This window comes from Diaporthe citri, assembly GCF_014595645.1.
Source record: "Diaporthe citri strain NFHF-8-4 chromosome Unknown scaffold_5, whole genome shotgun sequence".
Classification (NCBI taxonomy): Eukaryota; Fungi; Ascomycota; class Sordariomycetes; order Diaporthales; family Diaporthaceae; genus Diaporthe; species Diaporthe citri.
Window position 1 is genome coordinate 4,435,852 of NW_025064850.1, and position 16,206 is coordinate 4,452,057.

Consider the following 16,206-nt stretch of genomic DNA (forward strand, 5'->3'; position numbering starts at 1 on the left):
ATACTCAAGTTAACCATGTCAGGCCATAGCGCTCTGAACCACCTGCAACAGCAGAGCTTACGTTGTCGAAACTTCGGTCAAGGGTTCGTCACGACACAACTGGCGGGCTTTGACGACCGGTGCTTCTCCTTGCTGACGAATGTAAAGAAAGAGTCCATCCCGGCGGCTTCTTAGATCTCGTGCCTGGTGTTGCGAGAGGGTATCATGATTGATTCACTCAGGCCAGCGCGTTGTTTCGGCAGAATGAACCGTGACAGGACAACATGGCAAAGGAGGCAAGCGAAGGCGAAAGTGTGGTCAGGTCATCGAGGTATAAGAAGGCTCGGGTGACACGATGAGGTCTGAAGTTGATGTTGAAGGCATCCTCTTTCCACACAGCCATCGCCTCGTCTTCTTTCCCATCACTCTTACTTCGTCTCCGAGTTTGATACTCTTGAAGCAACGATCTCTGCAGGACAGGGCTTAAGCGACCATACGACTTTTGTTAATCAGCCATCATGAAGCTCACTGCCTATGTCCTCCCCTTACTGGCTTTGGGAGCCTATGCTGCTCCTGCCGCCGTCGACGGTGTAAGTCATTGGCCGACACAACCAGCACAACTCGACTGGTCCCGTGCATCCAGATATGCTGACATTGCTCGTCTCATCTAGAGTGGAGCCTCCGCTATCGAGGCTCGTGGGCCGGCGAACGCCCGTCCCCCTCCCCCTCCGCCGGCCCCGGCGCAGGGCGGTGCTGCTCCACCCCCACGGGCAGCAGAGGATGGTGATATTGCAGCGCGGGACCCTCAAGGGCGTCCTCCGCCCCGAGGGGGTAACCGGGCCGGCAACGGGGCGGGCAACGGGGCGGGCCGCCCTCCACCGCCGCCACCCAACCGTCGTGATGAGTTCGAGGAGCTTGAGTGAGAGATGGTGGCAGGTGTGAGGGACGGCATGGTTGGGTACTCACTCTGCGGCCTAGTGACCCAGGTTGTGTACATGAGCACCTGGGTGTATACCAAGTATGTCACTTGCTTCTTCTCCCCCCAGCGGGTGAAATCGGCGGGGGGCATGCAGACTGTGAGGTGGGAGACGAGTGGCACAGTGGGCAACAAGGCAGTGTAGAAATCCAACCAAAAGAGACCTCACGCACTACTGCACCTTCAAATCTGTCCCCAGTGTCAATTACAGTGCAAGGTACCTACCTAGGTATGCAGTCATCGCCAGACTGTGTGTGTTCAGCTGGTGACGTGACCGGGCACTGTCACTCTCCTGTAATTGCACCAAGAAAGCAGGCGCATGAGGTGCTGCTCCAAGGGTCCAGATGTTTGGCAAGCCGGCAGGCCAAGGTCAGACCACCTGTGGGGACCCCAGGCTTGAATCCTGCCGAGCCGGGACTTTGCGGAGGTGCCATTGGGACGCGTAGTCCACGCTGCAGGCGACGGCAGGCGGTAGCGTAACCGCAGGAGCTTGGACGTGGCCTAGCATCGGCGCCGACGCGCAGCCACACACAGCACAAGAAGGCAAAACCGGCTCCCGACGACACTCTCTCGTTCCTGCCCGCGTTTCCTTCCACCTCGTTTCTTGTTCGTCTCACATTCTTGCTGCTGTCCACCACAAAGGAAGAACGATGCTGTCCACACCTCTCCGATTCGCCGCTCGGCGGGCAGCGGCTCCTCGCTACATAGCTTCTCTGCGCGCAGCTTCGACCTGGGCCAACGTGCCCCAGGGCCCTCCAGTATGTGCTTGACACGCCTCTGCAGCAGCCCACGATGGCCTCTCTTTCCGCCTTAATCGAACCGCTCATGCTGACTCTTTGCAGGATGTAAGTCGATGAACGCAGGACAATCTGTCTCGGGGTTTCAATTGCTGATTGTGCACCGCCCGACGTCATCAGGCCATTCTGGGTATGTCTGCCACTGCCACTGCCACTGCCACTGACTCTGACACTCCTCCCCTCTCTCGTGGACTAAACTGACTTCACACACCCCGACAGGTATCACCGAGGCGTTCAAGGCCGACTCCTTCGACAAGAAGATCAACCTCGGTAACGATGCCCGCGCCCCGCCACCACCGACGTCGCCAGAAGCAGTGACACTGACCCGCGAGCGCGCACAGGTGTTGGTGCCTACCGGGACGACAAGGGCAAGCCGTACGTCCTGCCCTCGGTGCGCAAGGCCGAGGACAAGGTCATCGAGTCGCGCCTAAACAAGGAGTACGCCGGCATCACCGGTGTGCCCGAGTTCACCGGCTCTGCCGCCAAGCTGGCCTACGGCAAGGACAGCTCCGCCCTCAACCGCACCGCCATCACCCAGTCCATCTCCGGCACCGGCGCCCTGCGCATCGGCGGCGAGTTCCTGGCCCGCTTCTACCCCGGCGACAAGACAATCTACATCCCCACCCCCTCGTGGGCCAACCACGCCGCCGTCTTCAAGGACTCGGGCCTCAAGGTCGAGAAGTACCGCTACTACAACAAAGACACCATCGGCCTGGACTTTGACGGTCTGCTCGCAGACATCAACGCCGCCCCCAAGGGCAGCATCTTCCTGCTGCACGCCTGTGCCCACAACCCCACCGGCGTCGACCCCACCCCCGACCAGTGGAAGGCCATCGAGGCCGCCGTCAGCCAGCGCCAGCACTACGTCTTCTTCGACATGGCCTACCAGGGCTTCGCCAGCGGCGACACCAACAAGGACGCCTTTGCCCTGCGCTACTTTGTCGAGAAGGGCCACAACCCCTGCCTGGCGCAGTCCTTCGCCAAGAACATGGGCCTGTACGGCGAGCGCGCCGGCGCCTTCTCCGTCGTGTGCGAGTCCGCCGAAGAGAAGAAGCGCGTCGATTCCCAGATCAAGATCATCGTGCGGCCCCTGTACTCCAACCCGCCCATCCACGGCGCCCGCATCGCCGCCGAGATCCTCAACAACCCCGAGCTGTACGACCAGTGGCTAGTCGAGGTCAAGGGCATGGCCGACCGCATCATCACCATGCGTGCCCTGCTGAAGGAGAAGCTAGAGCAGCTCGGCTCCAAGCATGACTGGTCGCACATCACCAGCCAGATTGGCATGTTTGCCTACACCGGCCTGACGCCGCAGCAGATGTAAGACGCGCAAGGAGCCCCGAGTCATCAGGTTTGAGGAAAGAAAGAAATCAAGCAAGAGACTGACACACAATTACCCAGGGACACACTGGCCAAGGAGCATTCCGTGTACGCCACCAAGGACGGCCGTATCTCTGTCGCCGGCATCACCAGTGACAACGTGGGCAGGCTGGCCGAGGCCATCTACGCCGTCAAGGGTTAGCTTGTATGGTCGAGCACGCCGCACTGTTTGAATACTGGGGATGACGATATGTCACGCATCGAAGTCTAGATAATATCTAAAAATGGAGGGGCATGTATGTCTATCTACTATGTACTGACTGCTATGTGAGGAAAAACCCCTGGTTGGGCCGAAACACGGACAATAGATGTTAGATCTCGCACGCCGGTGGCCTGGGTAGACATACACCCGATGAATCCTATCTGAACCAGAGCACAGCAGCCTTCTTGCGTTGAGTGTTCCTTGCGTGTCCTTTTATGTCTGCTTAAGGGCAACAAACCCGACATTGGGCACATAAGTGAACGGGCAGCCCGCGGGCCACGGCAGTCTGGTCAACATATCGTTCATGATGTCTCCGAACATGAAGTGTGAATTAGAATAGTCGGACTGTGAGATTCTGTCGAATCAATGTGTACCGCTATGCAACCTTCGCATTTGTCTTCGTGGGTGGGTACAGACCTCAGGTGGCATTGCTCAGAAACGCTACTGCCTGCTTGACACCCTACACAAAGCACCGATGCTACTAGAATGCAGCTCGGACGGTATGGTGGAATTCAACAATTCTTCAATGAGTGAACACCGACCCTGGATTCGCTGCTAGACTTTTCCACGCTTCAGTTCGCAAGAGTGGCGGCCGAATGATGCAAAGCATATGAGTCTGGCCTGTCATGCTTACCGGTCTGTTGGTTGGAAGTCTTCACGTCAGTCTCGCTCAGTGTGGTCCCAGGACAGGAGCAAGAAAACTAACTCTCCGTGAAATATAGCGCATACTGCCTCCTTGCCGTGAGAGTTTCAAGGCGGCGCTTTCGTACCCTCCGTGTTGAGGCGCAAAGTCTCATATCTTTGGACTCACGTAGTAGTCTACGGTCGTGTCAAAACCACCAAGGGTGTCTGGAGTAAAGACTTTTGGCCACGGGTGCACAGGATCCAGGTGAGTATGCTTTATATGTCATTAGCCGTAAAGGCTCAGTATATCACCCAGGTAAGCACATTCTAACAAAAGCAATGGCATTTGCTCAGAGGTCGGTTGAAGAAAAGTACTTGGTCTCATTGGAGCTCACAATAGCGCTGCGCTGGTTCCTTTTTCGGTGGATTGTCTCGCACATGCTCAAACTCGTAAGCTCTAATTCAACTTGTGGGGCAAGCTCGAGGCGGTAATAGATTAGAATACTGAGATTCGCACCCGCAAAATAGAGGGTACGCCGGTACGTTGACTCACACCACAGCTGAAACTAATCAGAGCACATCACCCAGGCCTAATTCGCCCACCCACGCCCAACAGCCGCACCCTCAACAACTCAAATTAAGCATGTAAATTAGGCGTATGGGTGTTGGATGTGTGAACTCTGACGTGGTTTCGAGGTGGCGATGCATTGGTGTACCCTCCGATTTTACAGGTGCAAATCTCCGATTTCATAAATTATTGAAACAGTCCATGAGGCCTTCTGTCCGAAGCTCTCGAATGAAAAGGCCTACCTTGTTCTTACTTGCCGCAATATCACTGAGAGTCCTGGGACACTCTCGCGTGTAAGCTATTTGCTGGAACCATGAGAGGCTTGATTCGTGCCGAGTCTCTGACCTCGTCCAACATTCACTACGTTTCCCGAAAGCCCAACTTTGCCGGTATGTACCAGACCCGACTGTGCCTCTGCTTCCATGAACGCCGCCATTTCTTCGTCAAAGGCCCGTGTGGGAATTTCTCGTTCCCACGCACGTACCTCGACCTCTGCACATGGACGATCGACTATTTCTTGGCGTGTCTCTGCTGTAGTCGTCGTCTGTTTGGAGCTTTTTGAACCCAAAGTAATACTGATTGATCCCCAAAGCCTATTGTTACGATTCTGGATGTTCCTTCTATATGAGGATCTCAACATCCGCGGCACATTGATTGGTGCTCTATGCTGCCGCTTGCATATCAATGCAAGCAGTACGTTGAAGGACGGGAGGCAAGCACATACGATGCCAATAGTAAGTTCGACTAGACTTCAAAGTATTAGCATGCACCGCAGAATTTCAAGTTCAGTGCTTCTTTTCTCACGTGAAAATGGATAATACAGTGAAATCAGCCGTGGGATCGGTCGAGCCCAAGAATTGGACAACCTTGACCATCCGATAAACTGTCGTTGCCGTCCTGGGGCCCTGATGTCAGCAGGCTGTCTTCATTTTCATAGTCGATTCATGCACGGCTTGGAAATTAGTCCCCGGACGTGTGGCAGGGAGGAGGGGCGGGAGTTTGGCATGGTGGAATCTCAAGGAAGTCTGTCTTCGGACACTGTCTCGGGTCTCCAGGGAAGAGCATCATGATCTCGGACGAGGGATGGTACTCACGCAGCTCCCCTGGCACTGAGCAGCAGTATTATCTGCATTTTGTGCTTCAAAGAAAGCGAACGCATAGACAAAGCCAAAGGAATAGGGACGATGCGGATGATGAAGTCAATCAGTCCAGCCACCGATATGTCGGCAATAAAGATGCACGACTGGTTAAGGCAATTAACATCCCGCCCGTTTACTCCAACATTGGCCGTGATTTCCCAGTAGACTGAAATAGGTGTGAAGACCATGACCTTGAGGATCTGGATACCTGAGTATACGACCGCAAGGCCAGTTATGAACCACCGCAGTGCCTTGGAGACGCGCTCCTTCACAGCAAACAGGCGTGCTATAAGGAGCACCCATGTCACCTTCGTCGCAGACGCAGCGGGCCCATAGTCTACCGTGCAAATGTAGAGCCACTTGAGAAACTCCTGGCACTGCGCCTAACTCAACTTCCAGACATGATAGCCCTCGCCGCAGTGGGTGGTGGCTGCGCAGCCGGAACAAAGTGGCTGAGGGATGAATTCATTTTCCACCAGGATGGTGAGAGTGTGATATGATAGTCGTGTAGCCACAAAGGAAGGCCATCGCCTGCGGCTCTCACAGGATAGTATCAGGCCAAGATTGGACGCATGAGGTTGTCTCGTGATGGCATCATGCGTGTTGGTGTCGCAGTCAGACCACTGTGGCAGACGGACGAAGACCAAATGGACGCGTTCCGTTTGTGCGCGATTGTGCTTCACCCGATTCCGTGCTCAAAGTGCTGGATCCTGCCGTGATGGAAACTGTTCCCATCCAATCCGAACGCAAACCTCAAGATTTATCGTCAAGTACGCTAGGTCCGGCAAGTTGGTGAGGATTCCCAAAGATCTCTGAAGAACCCTTCATGCTCTCTCATGACTCGCACATTTCGTCAGAGCTGTTCATCATGCACAGAAAATATCGTTGCGAGAAATAGACGCGGCATACTCAAAGTTTACTTTACAGGAACGCCAAATAGCCGGCTGCTACCAAGGGGCAAAATCCGAGGAGCCTGCGAGGATTCGCCTCGGAAGGATTTTCAACAAGGGTCAGTCATGATAGCACGATGAATTGATAGTTGGTTTTCTAGTGTGTGTAGTCAAAGTTGCTGCACACGGCGTCACGCAAGCACGTAATGCGTCACTTGCACCACATCTTGTTAGGAGACCTGCTTCGCCGGAAAGCTCCAAGAGGTGCAAAGTGAAATACTCAACATAAACCCAACATATCGTCGGACTCTGGCTTGATCGATCAGTCAAAATAAGCTTATCACTGCTCGAACGCCCTTACTGCCTTTCTTCGGGAAAGGAATGAAGGCGTCGCTCGCTGGCCTGACATCGTCGACAGTTGTATCATACAACTGCAGATGAGGAAAGATTCGCAAGACGAGGACCGACAATGCGAGGTAAATTTCACAGTAGGCGAAGCTACATGCATGACAGAATCAGCTTCAGTCTCGGCCTGATCATCACAAACTTGCGAGGGTCAGGGGGCTCACTGCATCCCTAAACATATCCTACTGCCTCTGTTGAATGACATAAGATAGCGGTCGAGACTCTTGCTCCGGCTCCCATCCTGGTGGAGCCAGCGCTCTGGTAGAAATCGATGTGAATCTGGGAATACGGATTCGTTGTGGTGCATCATGCAGTTGGACATACGGACAGCGTACCCTCTCGGTATCATATAGCTGATGGGAGTGGGCGCAGTATTAGATTTCACCGGCGCCCACGATCCGTAATAAAGCAGGTCTTCTTGGGTCGGCACGCGTGGCAGCCTTTGTGTCACGCCAGACGAGAGACGAAGACCCTCGTGAATAACGGCGTTGAGGTAAGGTAGCTGCTCCAAAGTAGACCACCGGGGAAGCTGAGACGGTGAATCCACCGCACTCTTCAGCTCGGTCGTAAGCTTTTTGAGGACTTCCCTGTCCGTAAGGAGGTATAATGTCAGGACCGTCAAGGCCCAGCTGGTCGTCTCCGTACCGGCAAGGAGGATAGCAACATATTCGCCCGTGACCCTCTCGGCCGTCTTCTCCTGCTCGGGCAAGTCCGACTCGAGAAGGACATCTAACACCGACTGGCCCTGCTTGATGACACCCGCCTCGTGCTCGGCCTTGGCCTGCCGGAACTTGCGGGGGAATTCTACGTCATTGAGGTGCTGGAACTGAGCCACTTCCTCTGGCATAAAGCGTGCTAACCAGCTGCCCCCGTAGCCAAACAACCACTTCAGCGGCTGGACCCACCGAAAGACAAAATAGGTCGTGAAGATGGCGTAGCTTGCACGCTCCAGGTTTGGCTGGAACCCCTGCTGCTGTTCGACGAAGCCGAATGGCTCGCCAAACACCTGCAGAGACGCGACGTCCGAGGTGAGGCAGCTCATTGCATCCTGGACGTCGAAGACTGCCCTGCTGGCGAGTATCTTATCCCCAAGGTGCTGTGCGAGGGCATGCACCTCCGCTTGCAGCTTCGACACGTGAGCCACGGAGAACTTCTTCCTGAGGGGTTCGCGTCGGATGCGGTGCAGGTCGTGGTCTGTCGTGGCAGTGCTGGACACTTGGTTGGCCCCGGTCAGATGGCTCACATACAACGAAGGCTTATCACGTTTCCTGTTGCTAGGTGCATAGACCTCTTCGGAAAAGTCTGGGTCATTGCAGTGAAGTTCTCCTGGATTGATTCGGATGATTGGGCCTAATTATCAAGTGAGGGTCTGGTTAACACCCAGGTGCTATCGCTGTACTCGTGCTGTTCCGCGTTGACTTGCCGTAGATGTCATGAAGCCTCTTTATTTCAAATGTTTACTGGCCACCCTTGATCAAGTCGAACCAGACTTCGTAGAGGTAAGAAGAAGCTGCCAATCTCGGACCGGGAAACCTGTGGAGGGGATGGAGGGGAGAGAGCCTATGAACCGCAAGGAGCACATGATAAGTCAACACAGAACACAGGAAAATCGTGGCACCGTGGGACGAGACCAATTCTTGAAGAACTGTCCAGACTTGTGTGAGTATCATCCTTTCCCGAGAAACGATGAAAGCGGTTAGGCGTAGTTATCCGGATGTTGAGTAAAGAAGACTATGTGTGGCTATATCGTAGGTGGCGCTGAGGGGTGAGCCATAATAAGCAATCTATATGCATGTGCTGACCCTCCTTCCCCAAAGGAGTCGAGCATCCGCATCGTCTCGTCTAACCACCTAGACTACCTATTGGGTGTCCACAATATTCGGCTCGATTTGGAAAAGCTCACAGCTGCAACAGACATTTAGCGCTTTGCTGAGGGTGGGCTGGGTGGCTGCATTTCAGTTTGTGCCACGAGAATGTACAACTCGTTCCGCTGTAGTATCTGTTTCTCTGTTTCAGGCACTGCTGGCTGAATAGACAGGCACATCGCCGTCGCACTGGATATGGTCGTTTCCATAGGTGTGCTGTTGTGGGCGGCAGGATTGGTTCGGACGCAAGCAGGTAATTAGACTGTCGCGCAGGTCGGGCCCATTTTTGTCAAGGTTCGAACTTGTCGCTGGGCCTTGGTGCTGTGAGTCGTGGCCGGCCTTCACTAGCCCCATCTCCTCCACTGGGTTGGTATCACATCCCCATCTGGTTTCGGCGGGCCTGGCAAGATCTCCCTCAGCAACGAGTTGATATCTTTGCCAGACTTCCTCACGTCATCCCACTGCCTCGGGTAGCCCCAGCTGCACTCCTCGAATCTCACACCGTCCTTCCAGTCTGTCCTTCTTACGTGCAGGTGGCCAGAGACCACGACCTTGGCGTTGTATCTCTTGTGCCAGTCCTCCGTCTTCTTTGTGCCGCACCATAGCGTAAATCTGGGGACCCTGGGTATCCATATGAGATCCTCGCGCAGCGGCCAGTGGTTGATGAGGATCAAGGGCAGGCCACGATTCGTGGCCGTCTCAAGCTTGGCCTGCGTGTTCTCGACAAGGGCCTCGCACCATTGCTCGCGAGATGGATAAGGATCTGGATGCAAGATGAACTCGTCCGTCGCCACCGTGTCCATCTCCTCAGCCCATTTCAAGGCCTCCGCCTTATCCTTGATATGATCTGGCCGGAATGAGTAGTCGTACAGGGTGAATATTGGAGCAATCAAGACGGGCCCCCCTTCACCTTCCCAGACGAAAAACTCGTCCTCGGGAGTATGCACTCCGTACTTCCGAGCGATGGCAACGCACTGGTTATACTTTGCCTCCCCACGTGGCTGTGGCAGGGATCCAGCCGACGAGGCGAGAGTATAGAGCTCGTGGTTTCCAGGACACCAGAAGACCTCTCTGAAGCACTTGGTTGCGGTGGAGAAGGCGAGCTCGAGTTGGTCTGCCTTCTCACCAATGTCGCCACACAGGATCAGCCCGTCGTCGAGATGGAGGTCGAGCTCAGACCAGGCGTCACGGTTGGCCGGGTAGCTGAGGTGAAGATCACCTATTGCGTACAGCCTCATGATGGGGGTCCTATAGTTGCTCAAAGGCCGGGTCCGGTTGACAGTGTGGAATAACTTGGGGTGCGGCTTGACTGAGTTGACATGGCGGAATTCAGCTTGGGAGGCGCGATGATCATCCAAGAACTCACGGGTAGTTAATCAGCCAGCTCTCCCGTCGGACCCCGGAGCCCGTCAGCAAAGATGACAACCAAGGCGTTACATCATGACTGGCTGAGCGCACGATTTACCCAGGTCCTGTTGGTGGGACTGTGTTCAGGTTGGAGGAACGAACACCGATAAAGACGGGTCCCAGCTCACCCTTTTACTCCTAAACCAAGGCTTGGGCGAGGGACAAAGTGAGGGGAGCGCGATGGGGTTGGTTGAGCAGTCAAAGTTATGAGGGAGTGAGTATGTGGCAGATTGCTGGTTAGGCCTATAAATGAAACGGCCTCTGTTCGTTTGGAGAGTGGGGCCATCGTTGCAGGTCCCCCCCCCTACTTACTCCAAGTTGCCAGGACCCAATGCTCACCTCGGCCACGGTGACGGACGACTACGGCCACAACACCACCCACCAGCATCAACAACATCGACAGCGACCAGTACAGAAACCTCGATAATCCAGCAGCCACCGGAATAGGTATGCAGCGCGCCGACTTCAGCCGGTTGCCGACTGGGATGCGCGAGACTCCGCCGTGATGGGTGACTCCAAGTGCGACAGGGCAACATGGCCGCTCTCGTTCCAGATGAGCTCGACCGGCCACAGGTTCTGGAGCCACACGCTGTACCGCGGCCTGCAGGACCAACCAGTGAGGGTCTTGTACAGCAGGACCAAATTGGAATCTGAAGAGTGTGCCCATGAGTTCCTCGGCGAGAAGGTCATCGGGTTTGATATGGAGTGGCCCCGGGAGGCAAACACCACTGCCGACTCCCGTTTGCAGCAGAGAATCGGTCTCATCCAAATCGCCTGTGAGGACAAGATTGCCCTGTTCCACATCGGCATGCACTCAGGCAGCACTGCAAAGGACCTGTTGGCACCCGCACTGCGGAGCATTATCGAGGACCCTACCATCGCGAAGTGTGGAGTCGCCGTTCTCAACGCCGACTTTGCTCGACTACGGCAATGGTTCGGCCTCAACCCACGCGGTGCATTCGAGCTGAGCCACCTGCACAACCTCGTTTCGTTCGGTGCCTCCAACCCCGCTGAGTGCACAACGAAGTTGAGAAATCTAAGCGCGCAGGTCGAGCAGCATCTGGGCCTACCCCTCCACAAGGGCAACGTGAGGACCGGCAACTGGAGCCAGCCACTCAACAACGACCAAGTCAGTTACGCTGCTGCAGATGCCTACGCTGGCTTCATGTTATTCCACTGTATGAACGCAAAGAGAATGGACATGGTCCCCACTCCTCCACTGCCAGTCTACGCTGAGACGTATGGTGACGCCGTGCAGGGCATGCCGCCCAAACGGCCGCTTCAACTGGCACCGGTACATGGGAATGCGAGGCCTACCAGCGTTCTAGATTTATACAAAGCGCCAGGAGAGGGCGTTGAGGACCACTCGGAAGCATTGTTGCCCCCAGAAGGCGCCAGTGGATACGTCAGGATCGGCCGGCGTGGGAAGCACGTCCTCTTTGCCGAAACTTCAGAAGTTGGTGCGGATGTGGTCCAACAACTGCGAGATCAGCATGCCGCCGAGCAGCAGCTACGGGAAGGCGCACCGGGTGATGTGTCACCCTCGGTGATGGCAGGAGCGAAGCCAACGTCTACGAAGGTCAAAACAGCCGCTTCGACCAAAGCACCCTGCTTTCTTGACGAGACCAGGACAGAATTGCTGTTTCAAGAACTCAGGAAACATCGCAGGGACTTGGCAAAAGAGCGCAAATGCGCGCCCTTCATTATCGCCCACGATACTCATCTTCACGCCATCTCTCGGAAATGCCCCCGCAGTGACGTTGAACTACTGCGCATCCATGGCATCGGCAACAAGAAATTCGCCGATTGCGGCCCAGCTTGGCTAGCGATCGTAAAAGACTTGGTCGAAAAGTCAAGTGCTGATGACGCGAAGCAGGCACAAGAGGACCGTCCGCAGCTTCCTTTGCCTGTGCCCACAGCCTCGCAAGCAAGAGCGCCGCCTGCTTCGAATGTCCAACTTGACCAAACCGTCCGATCAACACCTACCTTGCATACGGGGGTATCCTTCAGTATGCAGAATGCGAGTCTGGGGCGCGAAAAGGACGGCGAGGTCGGTAAGAACGACCTTGATGACCAGGACGCATCAGACGAAAGCTCAGCGTTTGGAAGACCCCTGAGGGAGCCGTCCCCATCTGTTCTCAAGCGCAAGCGAGAGGAGTTGGAAGCGGAGCAGAAGCCAGACCCAGAACGGCAAGGACGGCTGCAGAGGACATACTGGGTACCGCCAGAGAGTAGAGAGCAGCCGCGTCAACCATCGCCGGCAGTCCCGACCATGCGGCCCCCTCGGATTCTGGCAACACCAGGTCAACATGACACGGAACCCGAAGCTGTACTGAAGAAGACTCCACGCATCATCTACGAGTGTATGTCCGCAGCCCAAGAGAGCAACAAAGCCGCAACCCCGACCTCGGCGAGCACACTCCCACCAGCCACACAGAACAAGATTCATCCACCACCACTCCATTCAACTACAAAGCCCGAGTTTGACTTGCAACCTGTAGCCAAACAGTCGGAACCCAGCCAAGTCCAGGACAAGATACTCCGCAATAAAATCATTGCCTTCAACAAGCTTGTGACGATTACCGTGCAACTACCAGCGAACACGATAGACCACCTGGTCAACAAACTACCGAGGACAACGGAGGAATTGTTGCAAGTCCCGGGTATCATGCCCTTCGCGAACGCATGTTCAAGGGCGAACCGTGACTTGCTTGGATTCCTCGTCAAATCTGCTCCCGCCACGAGACGACGCCAACCAGGCACAGATAAGGCATGCCGCGATCCTCTATAGCTATAATAAACTTTCTTGCTGCTAAAGGCAACTTATATTACCTTATAATTCTTTTTAATTACTTATTAAAGTAAATTTAATTAAAAGTAATATACTTTATAATAATAAAGGCTTATTTTAAGCGCTTTTAAAATATATAATAACGTTATTATAAATTTTAATAATTATTATTAATAATTATAACTTTAATTAAAAAAATAAGTTTTAATGTTTTCTTTATACTTAAATAAAAATAAAGCAGCTTTTTTAATATTATTTTACTTAAAAATAAATAATAAAATAAAAAGAATTAATTAACTTTTTTTTAAAGAATTAACTTATTTATTTATTAACTTATTAATTTATTTTTAATAATAAGAATTTATTTATAATTAATATAAATTTATTATAATTATAACGGTATAATACTTTTATATTATTAAGTATTTTTAATAAATACTTAAAAATTATTAGTTTTTTTATTAAATGGTTTATTTATTAGCAATAATAAATTTATCTTAATTTTTAATTATATAAGCAAGGGTTTAAGCCTTTTTATTTAAAGAATTATTAAGATTAAAAATTAATTTAAGATTTGCTTTTAAAAATACTTTAAAATAGCTTAATTAAAAGGATAAATTATAATATTAAAAAAGGTTGTTTATAAAATATAAATTTATTAAATTAACTTAAATTATAATTCTTTTATTTAATTTTTAAGCTTTTTATTAATATATAAACTAACTTAGCTTTTATTATTAAGGTTATTTAAAGTTTTATAAAGGCCTTAATAAAGAAATATAATAATATAATATTTATATATTATTAATTATTCTTAAAATGTTAGCTAGGTTATATATTACAATATAATATTTAATTAATATAATGGTTAATTATTATTAATTATAAAAGGAAGGAAGGTAAAAGGCTTAATTATGCTAGCTATTTTATATGCAGCGCTAAGGCTGCTGCTTACTAAGCATCTTAATAAGCTAAAGCTACTTAATCTTAAGCAATCCTTTATATAAACAATATTTATTATTCCTATATTAATAATTTTTATTTTATAAATATATATTATTTTTAAAAAATATAAAAAAAAGAAAGATATTAAGTTAAATTAAACTTAAAATTAAAAGGTAATTAATTAATTATATATATAAGTTAAATTATAAGTATATTATTATTTTATTACGTTATATTATTATAAAAGATAAGTATATAAAAAGGCTTAAATTATTATTAAGGGATTAAAGGTTAATTAATTTATTAAAATATATAATTAATAAATAAAAGTTAATTAAATATATATATATATTAAAATATTTTAATTATATAAAATTAAAAAGCTTAAAGAGTTATAATTATTATATAAATATTTTATTTATAATATATTTTATAAATTTATACTTTTATTATTTATAATACTTAAATTAAATAAGAATTAAATTAAATTTTTAAATTATTAATATAATTATTTAATTTTTAAATAATTAAAATTTCTTAATTTAACTTAATTTAAGCTTTATTATGCTTAATGCTACTTATTAAATAAAAAGATTAAAGAATATAATTAAAAAATAAGTTATTAAAATAAAGATTAAATAAATAAAGTTAATAAGTTATAAAAATTAATAAATAAAGTATTTAAATAAAGAGAAAAGTAAAGTATAAAATAAAGATTATTAATTAAGTTAATAAATAATAATACTTTTAATTTTAATATATAAGTATTAAATTATAAAATTTAATTAAAAACGCTTATTAAATATAAGTTAATAACTTAAGTATTTATAAAATAATAATAACCCTTATTACTTAAATTCTTAATATATAAGCATTATTATAAAAATCTTAAATATAAGATTTACCTTTAAAAGAAATATAATTTAAAATTAATTAATTGCATTGCATTATAAAGTAATTTATAAATAATTAATAAATATAAATTAAACTTTTATACTTTTATTATGCATTACTTTTAATTAAAGAAGTTATTTTATTATCCCTTATTAAAAACCTTTAATAATTTTTTTATTTTTATAATTATATAATATATATACTTAAATTAATTATATTAATATTAATATAATAACTTTATAATATATAATATAATAATAATATTTAAAGTTATATTAATATAATTTATTAATAAATTATTAAATTATACTTTAATAATTTAAGTTTAAGCTTTAATGCATTATAATTTTCTTAACTTTTTATTATATTTAAATAATTACTTTATTTTCTTAATTATAATTTATATAGCTTTATATTTTAATTATAATATTATTTATATTTATAAATTATTAAAAAGTATTATTGAGAGTATTTTTTATAAAAATATTAATTAAATTATAATTTTTAATAATTTAATAAATTTTAAAAATCTTATACTTTTTATATAATTATTAAAAAGCTATAATATTAATTATAAGATGCTTTTCTTTTATTATATTAAGCTTAATTAAGTATTTATATAAAAAGTATAAGTTAATATATATTATAAAAAGAATTATTATAATATTTAAATATATAATAATTTAATATAAAGTAGCTATTAATATTATAGCTATATTAAAGCTATTAATTATATTATAAATCTTTAAAGTTAAAACGCTTTAAGTTACTTTTTAATACTTTATTAAGAATTAATAAATAATATTATTTTTAATATTTTATTTAAAAGCTTATAAGATTTATATTTTATTTATAAATATAATAATAAAGTTAATTTATAAGCTAAGTTTTTTTTATTATTAATAAATAAATTATTAATAAAGATTATTAATTTAATTTAAAATAAATTTAAAGATATATATTAAAGCTTATATTTTAAATTATTAGCTTATTATTATAATTAATAATTTAACTTATTATAATTCTTATAAAAAGGCTTTTAAATTTAAGCTATTATTAATAAGTTAAATGCTATTTTAAATTAATAAATAAAAATAAAGTATACTTTTTATATATATTACTTTATATATTATTAAATATAATTATTAATATTATTATTAATAAGTATAATCTTTTTATTTTAACTCTTTTAATAAAGATATAAAGTATTTTTATTAAAAATACTTATAATTATATTATTAAAAATAAATAACTTATTAAAAATAAGTATTTTTTTAACTTATATTAAATATTTATTTCCTTAATTTTTTATTTTTTTAACTTTAAAAATATTAAAATATTAAG

General features: G+C 46.4%; 4 protein-coding genes across 4 annotated transcripts; 3 read left to right on the forward strand and 1 right to left on the reverse strand.

Annotated features, from left to right (window-relative positions):
* Nucleotides 1-497: 497 nt before the first annotated feature.
* Nucleotides 498-902, forward strand: INS49_011786 (uncharacterized protein; the record flags this gene model as incomplete). The annotated part of the gene is made up of 2 exons (XM_043172496.1): nt 498-569; nt 651-902. 2 exons carry the CDS (start codon nt 498-500, stop codon nt 900-902), a joined length of 324 nt encoding a protein of 107 aa, XP_043024241.1.
* A 703-nt stretch (nt 903-1,605) lies between these two features.
* INS49_011787 (uncharacterized protein) lies at nt 1,606-3,274 on the forward strand (the record flags this gene model as incomplete). Its single annotated transcript, XM_043172497.1, has 5 exons — nt 1,606-1,713; nt 1,873-1,882; nt 1,972-2,022; nt 2,094-3,072; nt 3,154-3,274. The coding sequence occupies 5 exons, from the start codon at nt 1,606-1,608 to the stop codon at nt 3,272-3,274; spliced, it is 1,269 nt and encodes a 422-aa protein (XP_043024242.1).
* Nucleotides 3,275-5,616: 2,342 nt separating this feature from the next.
* On the reverse strand, nt 5,617-10,063 carry INS49_011788 (uncharacterized protein; the record flags this gene model as incomplete). Its single annotated transcript, XM_043172498.1, has 3 exons — nt 5,617-6,002; nt 7,285-8,168; nt 9,171-10,063. 3 exons carry the CDS (start codon nt 10,061-10,063, stop codon nt 5,617-5,619), a joined length of 2,163 nt encoding a protein of 720 aa, XP_043024243.1.
* Nucleotides 10,064-10,737: 674 nt separating this feature from the next.
* On the forward strand, nt 10,738-13,023 carry INS49_011789 (uncharacterized protein; the record flags this gene model as incomplete). The annotated part of the gene is made up of 1 exon (XM_043172499.1): nt 10,738-13,023. One exon carries the CDS (start codon nt 10,738-10,740, stop codon nt 13,021-13,023), a length of 2,286 nt encoding a protein of 761 aa, XP_043024244.1.
* Nucleotides 13,024-16,206: the final 3,183 nt, after the last annotated feature.